The sequence below is a fragment of the Takifugu rubripes genome, chromosome 8 (assembly GCF_901000725.2).
Source record: "Takifugu rubripes chromosome 8, fTakRub1.2, whole genome shotgun sequence".
Taxonomy (NCBI): Eukaryota; Metazoa; Chordata; class Actinopteri; order Tetraodontiformes; family Tetraodontidae; genus Takifugu; species Takifugu rubripes.
Window position 1 is genome coordinate 14,793,355 of NC_042292.1, and position 12,433 is coordinate 14,805,787.

The following is a 12,433-nucleotide window of genomic DNA, read 5'->3' on the forward strand; positions in this document are numbered from 1 at the left end:
ATAGTTGATTCTTTAATGGGTTTTTATGAGCTAAACGTTGTTAATCAACAGCCGGTTCTCAACGACAGCTCAAGTCGCCGATTGAGTTGGTAGCGCCCCCTAGTAGGTTTGTTGTCCCTTTAGCCTTCCGTTTTAGCCTTGAAGATAAAGTTATAAAGCTGTCCCATAATTTAGATGATAAGACACTGATTTCTGTTATATTCTCAAAAATTAATAGATTCTGTGCACGAACCACACGTGTGTGGCCAGAAAGTATCTTATCGCAGTGCCCTCCGCTGTCCGCCAGCGCGCTTGAAACGGGAAGTCCGACATTTCCGCGGTGCCCTGAAAGCATCACTTCTCTTTTGCACAGGCTTTCAGCAGGTTGGTACCAATAGCCTTTCGTTTTTCATTCTTTTGTATGGGGGAAAACACGAAAAGTCTGAACGACAACCGAAATAAATGAGTGACAGGACTATTTTCTAACACAAAGTGGTCTGTTTTTGTCCACCCTGCGACTGGACAAAGGTGCGCTAACGTTAACATGAGTTAGCGCCCCGTTGTGACAGGTGCATCGCAGCTTCTAGGTTTCAGATATTAAGCGCCGGAATACTGACAAATTCCCACACATGGAAATAGAAATTTCGGCTTTTTGAGATGGTTGTATTGACTTAAATTTACCCGGTGAGTAGCGCGGAGTGTTTGTCTTTTATGCGGTTTTAGCTTCTCTCTGTCTCACTAACTAGCCAGCTGATATTAGTTTAGCTAACACGATCGGAGACGCGACTTTGCTGGTGTTGTCTCACATTTGTCCGTCGGGGAAAATGTATGACGGATAATCAGACGCGATTACTTTATTCCGACCCTGATGTTGATTTCAGAGCAGCTTTGTAGGTCGTTCACTCGTCAAAAACTGACAGGGTGGCGAAATCGCTGTTGACACTCGGTTTTGGTTTCATGTGAAGTTTTTGGTGTTTTTTTTTTTCCGGGGTGGGGGGTTGGGTTGATATTTATATATGTCATTTTAATATTGCAGCAGGATAACGTGTCCCGGTGTGGCGAGGCCTTCTGTGGACACGTTTGCTTTCAGTTTCACGAACGTTTGTGGTCAGCGTCACACTGTTATGTAAGTGTGACTAAAGCTGCAGGTATACAGTTCACCATGGGAGGTTACTGGTTGGTGTCAACCATGTGTGGTGCCAACCAGTCTGACTTTCACTATCCCAGACAGACCGGTGCTAACCTTGGACCCAACAGAATCATCTCGCCTGTTTGTCTCTTCGGCATTGCTTTGTCTCTTTTAATTTTACAGTGCAATTTAGAGCGAAGTCATCATTTTCCTTCACAATATATGTGACAGATGCATGTGATAGGATAAAAGAAATAGACTGATATTCCAACACCTTTTAACCTGTGATTATTAATATGGCTGTTTTTTGTTCAGTGGCTGCATAGGTTGCATCTGCATAAGTTGAACTTCTGCACCAGGAAACTCATGTTCCTCGGTGGTTCCTCTTTTGTTCCTCTTCTTTAAGCTCACTGTGTGAACGATAAGATGGACTTCAGCCAGTCGCAGCAGGCCAGGATGCTGCAGGAGGACCTCACCTGCCCGGTGTGCTTGGAGGTGTACCGCAACCCCCAATTGCTCTCATGCGGCCATAACTTCTGCAAGACCTGTCTGGACAATGTCAAGCGCCAGGGAGAAAGAGGTCGCTTCCGATGTCCAGAGTGCCGCGAGAGCCACCGCTGTAGTGCCCCGGTCCAAAAGAACTTGAAACTGGCCAGTATTTCTGACAACTACCGTCAGCGGCACAGAGGCAGTGCAGTGTGTTCCAGGGATTTGAAGCCAACGGCAATACAGTCGTTTCTGGTGCAGCAAGTCATGGGCGGCTGTGCTGTTCCCTGTGACTACTGCCCCTCTGGAACGGCATCAAGCACCAGTGCAGCCAGCAACGAGCAAGGGGACTGCGAGCAAGAGGGCGCCACCGCCGCCAGCACTGCCTCTAGCGCTGCCGCCCCAACATATGCAGTGAAGACGTGCTTAAAGTGTGAGGTTTCCATGTGCTTGGAGCACGTGAAGCCACATCTGGAATTGCCAGCGTTCCGAGGGCATCCTCTGACAGAACCAGTTGATGACTTCTGGAAGAGGAAGTGCCCAGAACACGAGGAGATGTACCAGTAGGGGGCCACTTGTTTGATTAGATTCACTTTTTAAATGACACATTCGTTTACTTAATCAGCACCATGTTTTATGGTATTGTACTCAACTACAGATATTACTGCATGGATGAAAAGATTTGCGTGTGCAACGCCTGCACCATCGAGGGGGGACACGCGGGACACACGATCAAGACCTTAAGAAACACCATGAAAGATCTACAGGTACACAGAAGCTGTTGCTCATGATGCGATTAAATCCCAGGTGACACCGTGGTCTTTGTGTCGTCACCAGGGCAGCCTGGAGAAGCAGCTGCACAGGGTGGAGAGGAAGTACATCATCGCTGAGAAAAAGCAGCAGGAGCAGAAGGACAAGGAGCAGCAGAACAAGGTACGGCAATATGGTGGAGGCGGTTGTTGTCTTCGTCCCCCCCCTCACTTCTTTCCTCTCACAGAAGTACATGGAGGACTGTGAGAGGGTCTTGAACACTCTGTGTGAGGATATGAAGACGGCGGTCCTCTCCTTCACCAGTATTCTGAAGGAATGCACACGCACGCACTGTGACACCAACGGCTCGGCCATTCAGAAGAACATCTCAAGGATCAGCCAGGACCAGGCCCGTCTGCAAGACGCCCGCAGCAACATCGAGGCCCTCATGCAGGAAAACGACCCGTTCCGCTTCATCGAGGTGCAGATGTGTTGGATCAGCTTTTAGAAACGTTTCCTTTGCACTCGCTTTATAGTTCTAATCCTTTTTATTGTCTTTTCAGGCATACAGGACAAAAGGAAAACAGTTGAGTGCTGACGAAGAGAACGTTTCACTCATGATCCAGAACTCATGATTCCAAATCGTTTTACTACGTGTGTTTGTCAACTTGTGTTCGATTCAGGTGCCGCAGGCTGCTCAGGAAAAACATGTTCTACCCAGAATACGTCGATATGGAGACGGAGGGGCTGGAGGTGATAATGGAATTGGAAATGAGAAAATTCCTCGATGAGGATCTCCAGAGTTACGTTACTAATGCCATTAGCACCATGTGTAAGAACTTTCTTTCTGTCATCTTGCTTTCAGTTCATTGAGTTCTGATCTGAAAAACTAACCGTTCCGTGCAACAGGTCATACTACGGACGTCGAGGAAGAGGAGGATGAGCAGGAGGAGAACGAGGAGGAGGGGGCAATAGCGGATGAGGAAGATGACGAGGACGACGACGACGATGACGAACTCAACATCAGCAGTGTGGAGGAAATAAGTGAGGGGGAGGAATTAAGTGAGGGGGAGGAGGAGGAGGAAGAGGAGGAGGAGGAGGAGGAGGAGGAGGAGGAGGCGGCCAATCTGAGTGATGCACCATATGATCTTTATAGTCCAGAAGAGGAAGAGGAGGAGGAGGATGAAGATGAGGAAGAGGAGATAATTAACTTTGAAGCGAGGAGAGTGTGAAAAAAGGAGCGCTTGTGTGTTTAGATTTCTGCAGATGAATGTTGATGTTTTAGTTTTGGAATGTTCCTGCTTTTAACTTTAGCAAACCTCAAACCTGTGATGGACAGAATCAGCTTCCAAAGAGCTCCAAGAATCTGCTGCCATGAACTGAGCTCTGTTGTGTCCTGCTCACTAAGGTGCTTTATCTCATTCAGCTGTTTGCTGCAAACATGTTTATACACACGACAAGAATATATTTTTGAATCCAACACAAGTTAAACTGTTATTACTTGTGAAATGACTTTCTAAACACTGAGGCATAATCCTTATGTTTGCGAACGTATGAGTATTTTAAGACATTCAGAGCTTGATCAAACGAGATGGAAGATCAACGACCCCGAAGGACCTCTGCATGATTTATGATTGTTGGACTGTTTTCTTCATGCTTGATTTCAAATACTTGAGGCCAAAGATGAGTTGATTGCATTCAAATGGATGCTTCTGGCATGTAAAGAAAAATACTTAAAATATGCAGTGAATGTTGGTTCATGGCTTCAGAATACGTTTTGATGTATTGAATGCGATGCTTTTTCTCATGCACTGATTAAATACTGAATGTATTTAATTTTGCCCTATAATGATTTCTTCCCCCCACAAAAATGCAATTCTATGCCAGAGATTATAATGTTACGTGTCAGATTTATGAGCATTCATTCATTTAGGAATATTACATAATTTAATAAATGCCTGTTTGAATGTGGACATTTGTTTTTTCCCCTTTTGCAAACATGGAGAAATAAGAGGGATATAATCACATAAATGGGGAGTTTATAAGAGGATATAAAGGGATTTTATTTACTAACATTGTTTTGTATTTGTGTTGCCTTAGAAAAAAACATTATTTCTGAAGTACCTAATTTATCTAATACCAGTTTGGGATTTTTTTTATTTTATTTTCCCTGTTCTATTATTCTATTAATAATCTCGTTAAATTGTGATTATTTTTTAAAAGAATATAATTTATTATTTTTTCCCCCTTGATTTGTCATACTATTTATAGTACAAAACTAGATTTGAAAAATAAAAATAAAACGCAACAAACGGCCGATGATACCGGAACGGACACAAAGCCCAGATGGACCGACTCCCATGATGCACTTCCGGATCAGGCTTCCGCGCTGTGTGTATGCGTCTTTAAGCTTGTTGTGAAATTGTATCCACATGTAGTTAATTTTTCTTATCGTGACAACCACCACACAGTCGAGGGAATATTGAGAGATGATTCCTACCTTTCAAAAGGTAAACTTTTGCTTTTAATTCCGCTAAATGTTTAGATTCCCAGCAGAGGTCAGCAGCAGCAATTTCAGTGAGCTTCATTCCGAGTTTCCAGGGTCATTAAATTCACTCCCGGCACGACGAACTGTAGCTGGCACATGGTTTTTATTAAAGATGGCAATTAAAGAAAAATTCATTTTTTTCCATGATAGAACGCTGCTGATCAAACCTTCTTATCTCTACTTTGTTAGAGGCTTTTAGTGTGAAAATACGTTTCGCAGATGTTCCTGGAAAAATAATAATAGTTCCCAGATAAATGAATAGGCTACATTTATTTTGCAACAAGTTTTTAGAACAAGTGTCCATATCATCGATATATCATCGTTTTTCCTCCCCAGGTGTTAAATCGAGCAGTTCTATCATGCCGGTACGATTTTCATTTTCAAATATTCTTCCATCTTAAACTCATTTTACCATCAAGAGTTTGCAGACGAGCAACTAGCCTGTAAAGATATGTGTTGTTAATGGTTCTGTTGTAAAAATGTAAAGTTTCTGTTTTAACTCCACTGACAGTTTCTCTCTCCAATTATAGGGCTGCACCATCCAACCCAAATCCCGTCTGGGGTAGATATTGAAATCTACTGATCAATGTTATTTCTAAATGAAAGCATCTCTGTTTTCTATTGTACGGCCATTTTTATTAAATAGATTTTTTTTTTTTTAATGAATCTGCAGGTGCTGTCGCTGAAAGGGGCTACAAAGGCATGCCGACCCACGGGATTGGGAAGTGGAGGCACCTTTTACTTAAAGTAGCTGTAAGGATCTTTAAAAACATGTTTCAGACAACATGGAAATGGCTTTAGAAATTAAATTGACACATGAAAACAGAATAAAATGGATAAGAATATAGTCTTATCTATCAATATGACCTGGCTTTCAAGATGATTGACCCCGGAAATGATAAATGTCTTGTCAGCCTAAGAAAAAGAAGGACAAACTCCAGATCAAACCAATCTCGGCTGCCACGGAAACGGCGTACGGGACGCTGAACGTTATGGTGTCGGGTTTTGATATGACGCTGGTGGAGCACTACTCCCAGTACATCCACAACCTCTGCAACCGGCTCGGCATCAAGGTAGCTGAGAGGTGGGTCTACTGAACGTGTTTGAAATTCTTTTATTTTCGCTTCAGTCATCGTTTCAAGGCCCCGCGTGTACGTAATCTAATAGTTTATATGTCTGGTTAAGCCGCCATCCAGTTAGGAAAATAGCAGAATAGAATTGACAATACAGTTGGTGGCATGAAAAGATATTCAGGAACAGTCGGTTGCCCTTGGAGACCACAGTAGTTTACCACTTGGACACTAGATGTCAATGTTTTATCACAAATTTACACATGGTTCTATAGACTATGTAGTGTTTGTTCTTCAGCTAAGAACATGATGACAAATATCTATTTTAGACATTTAACTCCATAGCAAATGAAATGATAACACTATCACAAACAAAAGAAAGATCCTTTTACAAACCTGCTTTTCGAACTTCATTACAAATGCGTCGACCCCTCGTTAAGAAAAGTAGATGAATAGTGGAGAGAATATTACATTGACATAAATACGTGTTGTTACTCACATTTAAGCTTTTTCTTTATTTACCAGCTATGCGTTGCCCACCAAGAGCGTAGAGGTCATGGTAATGCAGGACCAAGGCACCAAAATGTACGTGGACGCTGTCCTCAAGACACACGAGCGAGTCGTCCAGGTGAGGCTCTTGTCTCTACGCTGAATGTGTCGTTGAGTTCTGCCACTCCTGATCTGTTGTACCTGTTTCTCCAGCTGAGCAGTCTGGATGCAGCATTGTGTCCTGTTTTCATGGACGTTGTTTTAAAGAACCAGCCAGAAGGAGTTAAGCTAGTTGTCAACGAGGTGAGTTCATAAACCACAATATTAGATATATTTCAGAAATTGCACATTTATTATATTTACGAGCTTAAAGTTGATTGAATTGTTACATTGTGTACCAACACATTGTGTGTATTTATGTGCTAAAAAAAATAATTTAGGATTTCCTTCTGGTCATGGTGTTTCCACGTGGGTTTTGTCATCCCACTTGCTGTGTTCCCAGTTGAGTTTAACTCTGGAACAATTTTAAAAGGACATTCTGAAACACCAAAATTCTCCTGTAACGCAACAAAACCTAAATTAAAAGACAATCGTAGCCTTAAGTCCAGTGCATCCACTTTCTTTTGACCTACATGGTGCATCCGTAACATATAGAAACCGATAATAATTGAGAACCCCCCCCCATTTCTCCTCTCAGCACACTGAGGCCGAATATCAAGCACGTTTCAAGGGGCGTCCCGAGCTGGAGGGGCTCCTTGCTCAGATGAACCAGTAGGACTGGTGGACTACACGATACACACATTTGTGCAGTCGTTTCTAGTTTATATTTATAATTACTCAACCATTCATGATTGACATTCTCTAAATAAAGTGCTCCCTTTCTTCTCCTGGCATCAGAAGTTTTATTTTTGGCCCCAATAATTTCATTTCCGATCACATCGTTACTGTGGCGACTCAAAATTTGTTCATAAAATTCCAACATTCACACATCAGAGTCAAGAAATGAGTCTGGTTTCAATCATCAAAACACTTTTGTGGAGTGGTCACAAATGTTATATTAATGGTAGATTTGTTTCCACGGAGTGAGAAAGCCGAGGTTTGTGGGCCACAGCATGCACACTACAGTTTAATTATGGGACTGAGGGTGGTGGGGCTGTCTGATCCGCTTCAGCACAGTGTATAAGTGTGTGTCAATAAAATTTTAAAACCGGCTTTGGATGTGTGCTAAAGTTGTGGTTCTGTTGCAGTTTCACCAGAGTATCGCCTCTTAGCTGAAAGAAAGCAACGGCAGGCAGCAGAGGTTAGGTTAGCAAATATATTTTAATATATAATATTTATTTTAGCACAATGACAAAATGGCATAATTACATTTCACTCAAGTCATTTCTTTTAAAACATGACAAATGGCATAATTTCAGTTCAGTCTCCTTTAAATCATGACAAAAAAGCCATTTTTTAGAGTAATACTCGACCGCTGCGACATTTTGTCAGAATGGGTTTGGGTCATGTGTTGTGTCAGCTATTTATTATAATCCGGATGAAAAATAAGTCAATAAGTGCGTTTACTTGTGCATCGAAATCGGACTACACTTCTCGCCCTATTGACGTGAATAATTTGTGTAACCGGACTGAAACGATGCAGTTTGCGGTAGTCGGATTATAGGCGGAGTTGAGCCGCCTCCCCGCCCGCTGGATCGGCGGTTTACACTTTTACATTGTTGTTCTCGGGCCACATCGTTGATTTATTTATTTTAACGCCATACCACACCAATAAACAGAGAAGTTAACCAGCGTGTTAGCAGCCATAGCTAAATTAACAGTAGCGATGGACGAGTGTTCGTCTCAGTAAAGTCGTCCGTGAATCGGCGTCACGGCGTTCCAAACATACGTTGCCATAGCTCGCTAGGTTCCCACGTTTGCTACAGCACGCGCCAGACTGTTTGTAAACAACTAAGTGGGACGTTTCTGATTCAAGGTCAGTGAATTATAAGCGAAATGTAGCACATTCGTAGATCATTTTGGCCAATTCCACGTGCACGTGCTCTGGTAAGTCGACTCGAATCCAAGCTATCTGTGGGCGTTAGTCCGGCTCCATTCAGACTGGGCCGATTATAGTCGAGCTAAGGCACCGACAAGCATTTTATGTAATCAAACTAATGCAGGGACTCGTTTTTCTTGTAAGGATGTAAACGCACTTATTCTAAATACCTAGTTTAAGAAGAATCTGCATCGAATTTGACTGAAAACTGTTCCAAACCTATCTGCTTTCAAAATGATTACTTTGTCCGTTGCTAAGCTGTTTCAGTTTCTAACTGCGCTAGCCTACTTCTACTCCATCAAACGTTGGATACCTATACGCCACGGCCACCACATCATTAAGTTTAGTGTAGCATGAACACCACTAAAATAGTTCCAAAATGTTGAGAAAATGTAGAATATTTATAGAACATTAAGACTTAAAAAAAAAAAGAACAAACGGACTTCTGATCACACCGCAGTGTTCTCACATTGTACATAATTCATGTGCAAATATAACTTCCACATTCAAAATGAATGAAACCTCAGGGGCATTGATACGTACCCCTGAGGGACGTCTACTAAGCACAAAACTGTTGCACCCAGCTGACACCACGGCTTATTTATCTTCCAACACCTTCAACCTGCTAAACTACTCTCAACTACTTGCTCTAACCAGGCACAAAACTCTTACATACCATTTTTTCCTCTTCCTTTTCATTCTCAACACAAAAATAAAAGTAGCTGTGGCGCCTCAAGTGATGGAAGTAGAATATGTAAACACCAATGAACAGTACTAAGAATACAATGTGGAAAAATATATAATTTACCTAAGTTTTGATAAATGTTACCTATTTGAAGTAATTATTTAAAATATCTAATCTGTCATTAGTTATTTTCTATCTTAAGGTATTCAGCTAATCACATTCCTTCTAGTCTCAGTCAAACTAGCACAGCTAACAGCTGTTAATCCCATGTTAGCTAGTGCAAAAACAGAGTTCAAGTTCAAATAGCGCTAACCTCACTTTTTGATTTAAATCACAACGTATAAATGCGTATACATTGAGCTAGCTGAAGTTCAACTGATTGTTTACCTGTGTAAGCTATAACTTTTTTAGTCAGCAAGATTGTGGGATAGTATTTACTTAACTGCTAGTTTTTCAATTGATTGAATGATTAAATGATTGTGCTGTATGGTGGCAAATCTGCAAGAAAGAAAAGTCATTCGTGTTTAATAGCATTTAGCAAAAACAAAAAGATATCACATATGTGATTAGACTACTTGCTAAGCTACGACTGCTCTCGGATCTAAATGAACCATCATTCATTAAATATTTTCTCATGGACATTTGTGACTTTTCTTTTTTACAAATTTGAAAGGCTAATGTCATGAAATAATGAATGCGCAGCTTTTAGTGCTAGCTTTTTTTTAACGCCCACTTTTCTGTGACCTTCATATTTAATACTAAAATCTTTTTCATTAATACGCAATACCAAAGTAATGGCGGAATACATTTTTATGGAACTGGGGACTCGCTTATGAGAAATCCGCCTTCCCAAAACCCAACATTGTCCGTGCAGTTGGCGCAACTTTAGCTTCAATTGCCGTTTCCCACTGTTGTGAGGGCATACAAGGCAAAATTTGTGTCCGCTTTTGTCATGATTTTCAGAAACTCTGAAGATAACTCATTTTACAAGCAGTCACTACAACACGTCCGATCAAGTACGACACATAATTGAAAACATAATATCGTCAAATAGGTAGAAATGAACACCACTTTTTTAAAAAGTCATCCAAAGCAGAGAAAAAAAAAACACGAACAGAGAACAGCGCGAATTATAAAACTCCTCATACAGCCTGCTTAACATCAGATAAGCGATATATTTTCATCCCATTAAATCGTTTCCAGTTAGTAAAACAGAGTCTGGATACAAATTAACAACAATATATAGGCATTAAATAAATTAATTTCATAACAAACACAGTGATGTATATTCAAAATACATATTTACAACCCAAAACTTAAAAAAAAAAAAAAACTCTTTCAGGGAGAATGAGACAGTTTGAATTTCTTTGTTTACCTTCAAACGATCTCTATTTATATTTCGGTTTATTATATCAATAATCATCTTGTAGATGGTTTATTCCTTTGCAGCATTTACTAAATTGATATGTACTCTGTAGAAGGAAATCCAGATTCTGACATCATTAGCGAGTGATATGTTAAGATATGGAATCAGACTAGCTACACAGGTGAACATGAAGCAGTCATCTGCAAAGTCGATAAAAAAAAAATATATACGGGACAAACGTCGTTTCTCAAATAAAGCGGAAAGCGAAAAAAGTAACAAATCGCAGCATTTTGATGCTAACGCTGACATGTCTAAACTGCTAAGAGGAGTCACTGCAGGAGATTCTAAAGCATTACAAAGACTGACTTTTTTTTATTATTGATTTTTGCGTGATAGACGACTACACGATCATGTGCATTATTCCATTGGCTAGTGAAATCCAGACAGGGAAAAAAGACGTGGTTACATATATCTAAATTCTCAAGTTGCTAATAAAAGCTTAAAAAACAAGTAGAATGGCCAGAATCCTCCCATGCTGATGTTTTTTTTTATTTTTACAAAATTAGAAACCCATGCTCACCTGCAAATTGGTTTACTTCAGTGTTAATGGTGAGTGCGATTTAGACCTAGTTCTGTCCTCTGTAAAGCTGGAGAAGACCATTACCCATAGATCATAGCAGTACAGGAAGTAACTGCCTCCTCGTTTGCTCTCAAACATGATGAATCCGACTTTTTCCTTGATTTGAGCTGTAGGAGGGCAGTTAGGCTACAGCTTCACTTAGGGTCGGGCCAAGCGTGGGCTAGTCTTAAAGCTAAAGGCAAAACCCAGCCAGAATTCATTTCAAACAGTGGTTTGTCTTTTTGTCTTTTTTTAATGGGTTAGTGATGTATGAAATGTAAGCTGCGAGCTAAATGCTAGGTATTCATGTGTACTGTCATCATTGACGGACTAATGCCAATAATTAGCCACATAGCCACAATCTAAAAATCCAGGATTCCCAGTTAAATGTACCCAAGTGACCATGCAGATCCTGGACTGGCATTTCAGTGGATCCTCGGAATTAACGTCAAACTTCCACAGGTTAGATAGAAGGTTACACGCTAGCTTTTCATTTTGTGTTGAGGCAAATGTGTTTGCTTCGCGGTGTCAAATTGTCACCATACAAATTTCTAACTTAATGAATTGAACTATTTATCCAATTTTCAAAAGGTTTGCCTACTGCTAGCTAGCCCTTGCGTCACCCAGTCTGGTCACTGGTAACTTTTACAGCCGAAGGGATTTGTTCAGAGGAGACGTTGCCGAGTTTTCTAACTGACTAATCTCACTGACTAATCTCACACTAAAATATACATCAAGCAATAAAAAAGCGATCACGTAAACAGTGATCAAAATAAAAGTCTTGGTCATTGGCACGAGGGTTGCATTTTGGTGCTAACGGACAGGAATGTAGCGGTACCGATTTTTAGGATTTTCTCTTTTTTAAGAAAAATGGGGGCAGAAACGCACCATCGCTCATCATAAGCGTCACCTCTCTGTATCGGCGAGAGCCGTTTTCACTTACTCGTCTCTACCTCGTCACAGTTTTTGAAAAATTTCGGGGTAAATGCAAAGTTCACTAAGGCTTCGATGGGGGGGGGGGGGGGGGGGGGGGGGCGGGGGAGAGAAAGGAGACACAGTGTTCAAAAAGAACAGTTCTAGTTTAGATTCAACAGTCTTGTTAGCGAAGATGGTGCATGGCAGAAATGGCATAGTCGCGAGCTGTTCTATGTAGCGATCTGTTTTTGTTTCCGTACGTTTTTCTTATTCTTAGACCTGCACTTTTTAGCATAAGCTGTCTTCTTTCCAACAGACAAAAATTCATTTCAGTGCAACAAATCAAAAAACAAGAAAAT

The 12,433-nt window shown here is 41.0% G+C and overlaps 2 protein-coding genes across 2 annotated transcripts; both read left to right on the forward strand.

Moving 5' to 3' along the window:
• Positions 1-252: 252 nt before the first annotated feature.
• Positions 253-4,315, forward strand: LOC101072819 (E3 ubiquitin/ISG15 ligase TRIM25). The gene is made up of 9 exons (XM_029840765.1): positions 253-363; positions 1,016-1,127; positions 1,515-2,157; positions 2,253-2,361; positions 2,432-2,527; positions 2,592-2,825; positions 2,908-2,930; positions 3,028-3,176; positions 3,254-4,315. Exons 3-9 carry the CDS (start codon positions 1,535-1,537, stop codon positions 3,574-3,576), a joined length of 1,557 nt encoding a protein of 518 aa, XP_029696625.1. The 5' UTR covers positions 253-363; positions 1,016-1,127; positions 1,515-1,534; the 3' UTR covers positions 3,577-4,315.
• A 370-nt stretch (positions 4,316-4,685) lies between these two features.
• mrpl48 (mitochondrial ribosomal protein L48) lies at positions 4,686-7,344 on the forward strand. The gene is made up of 8 exons (XM_011619075.2): positions 4,686-4,854; positions 5,229-5,257; positions 5,423-5,454; positions 5,566-5,645; positions 5,807-5,976; positions 6,488-6,590; positions 6,665-6,754; positions 7,149-7,344. The coding sequence occupies exons 1-8, from the start codon at positions 4,834-4,836 to the stop codon at positions 7,224-7,226; spliced, it is 603 nt and encodes a 200-aa protein (XP_011617377.1). The 5' UTR covers positions 4,686-4,833; the 3' UTR covers positions 7,227-7,344.
• Positions 7,345-12,433: the final 5,089 nt, after the last annotated feature.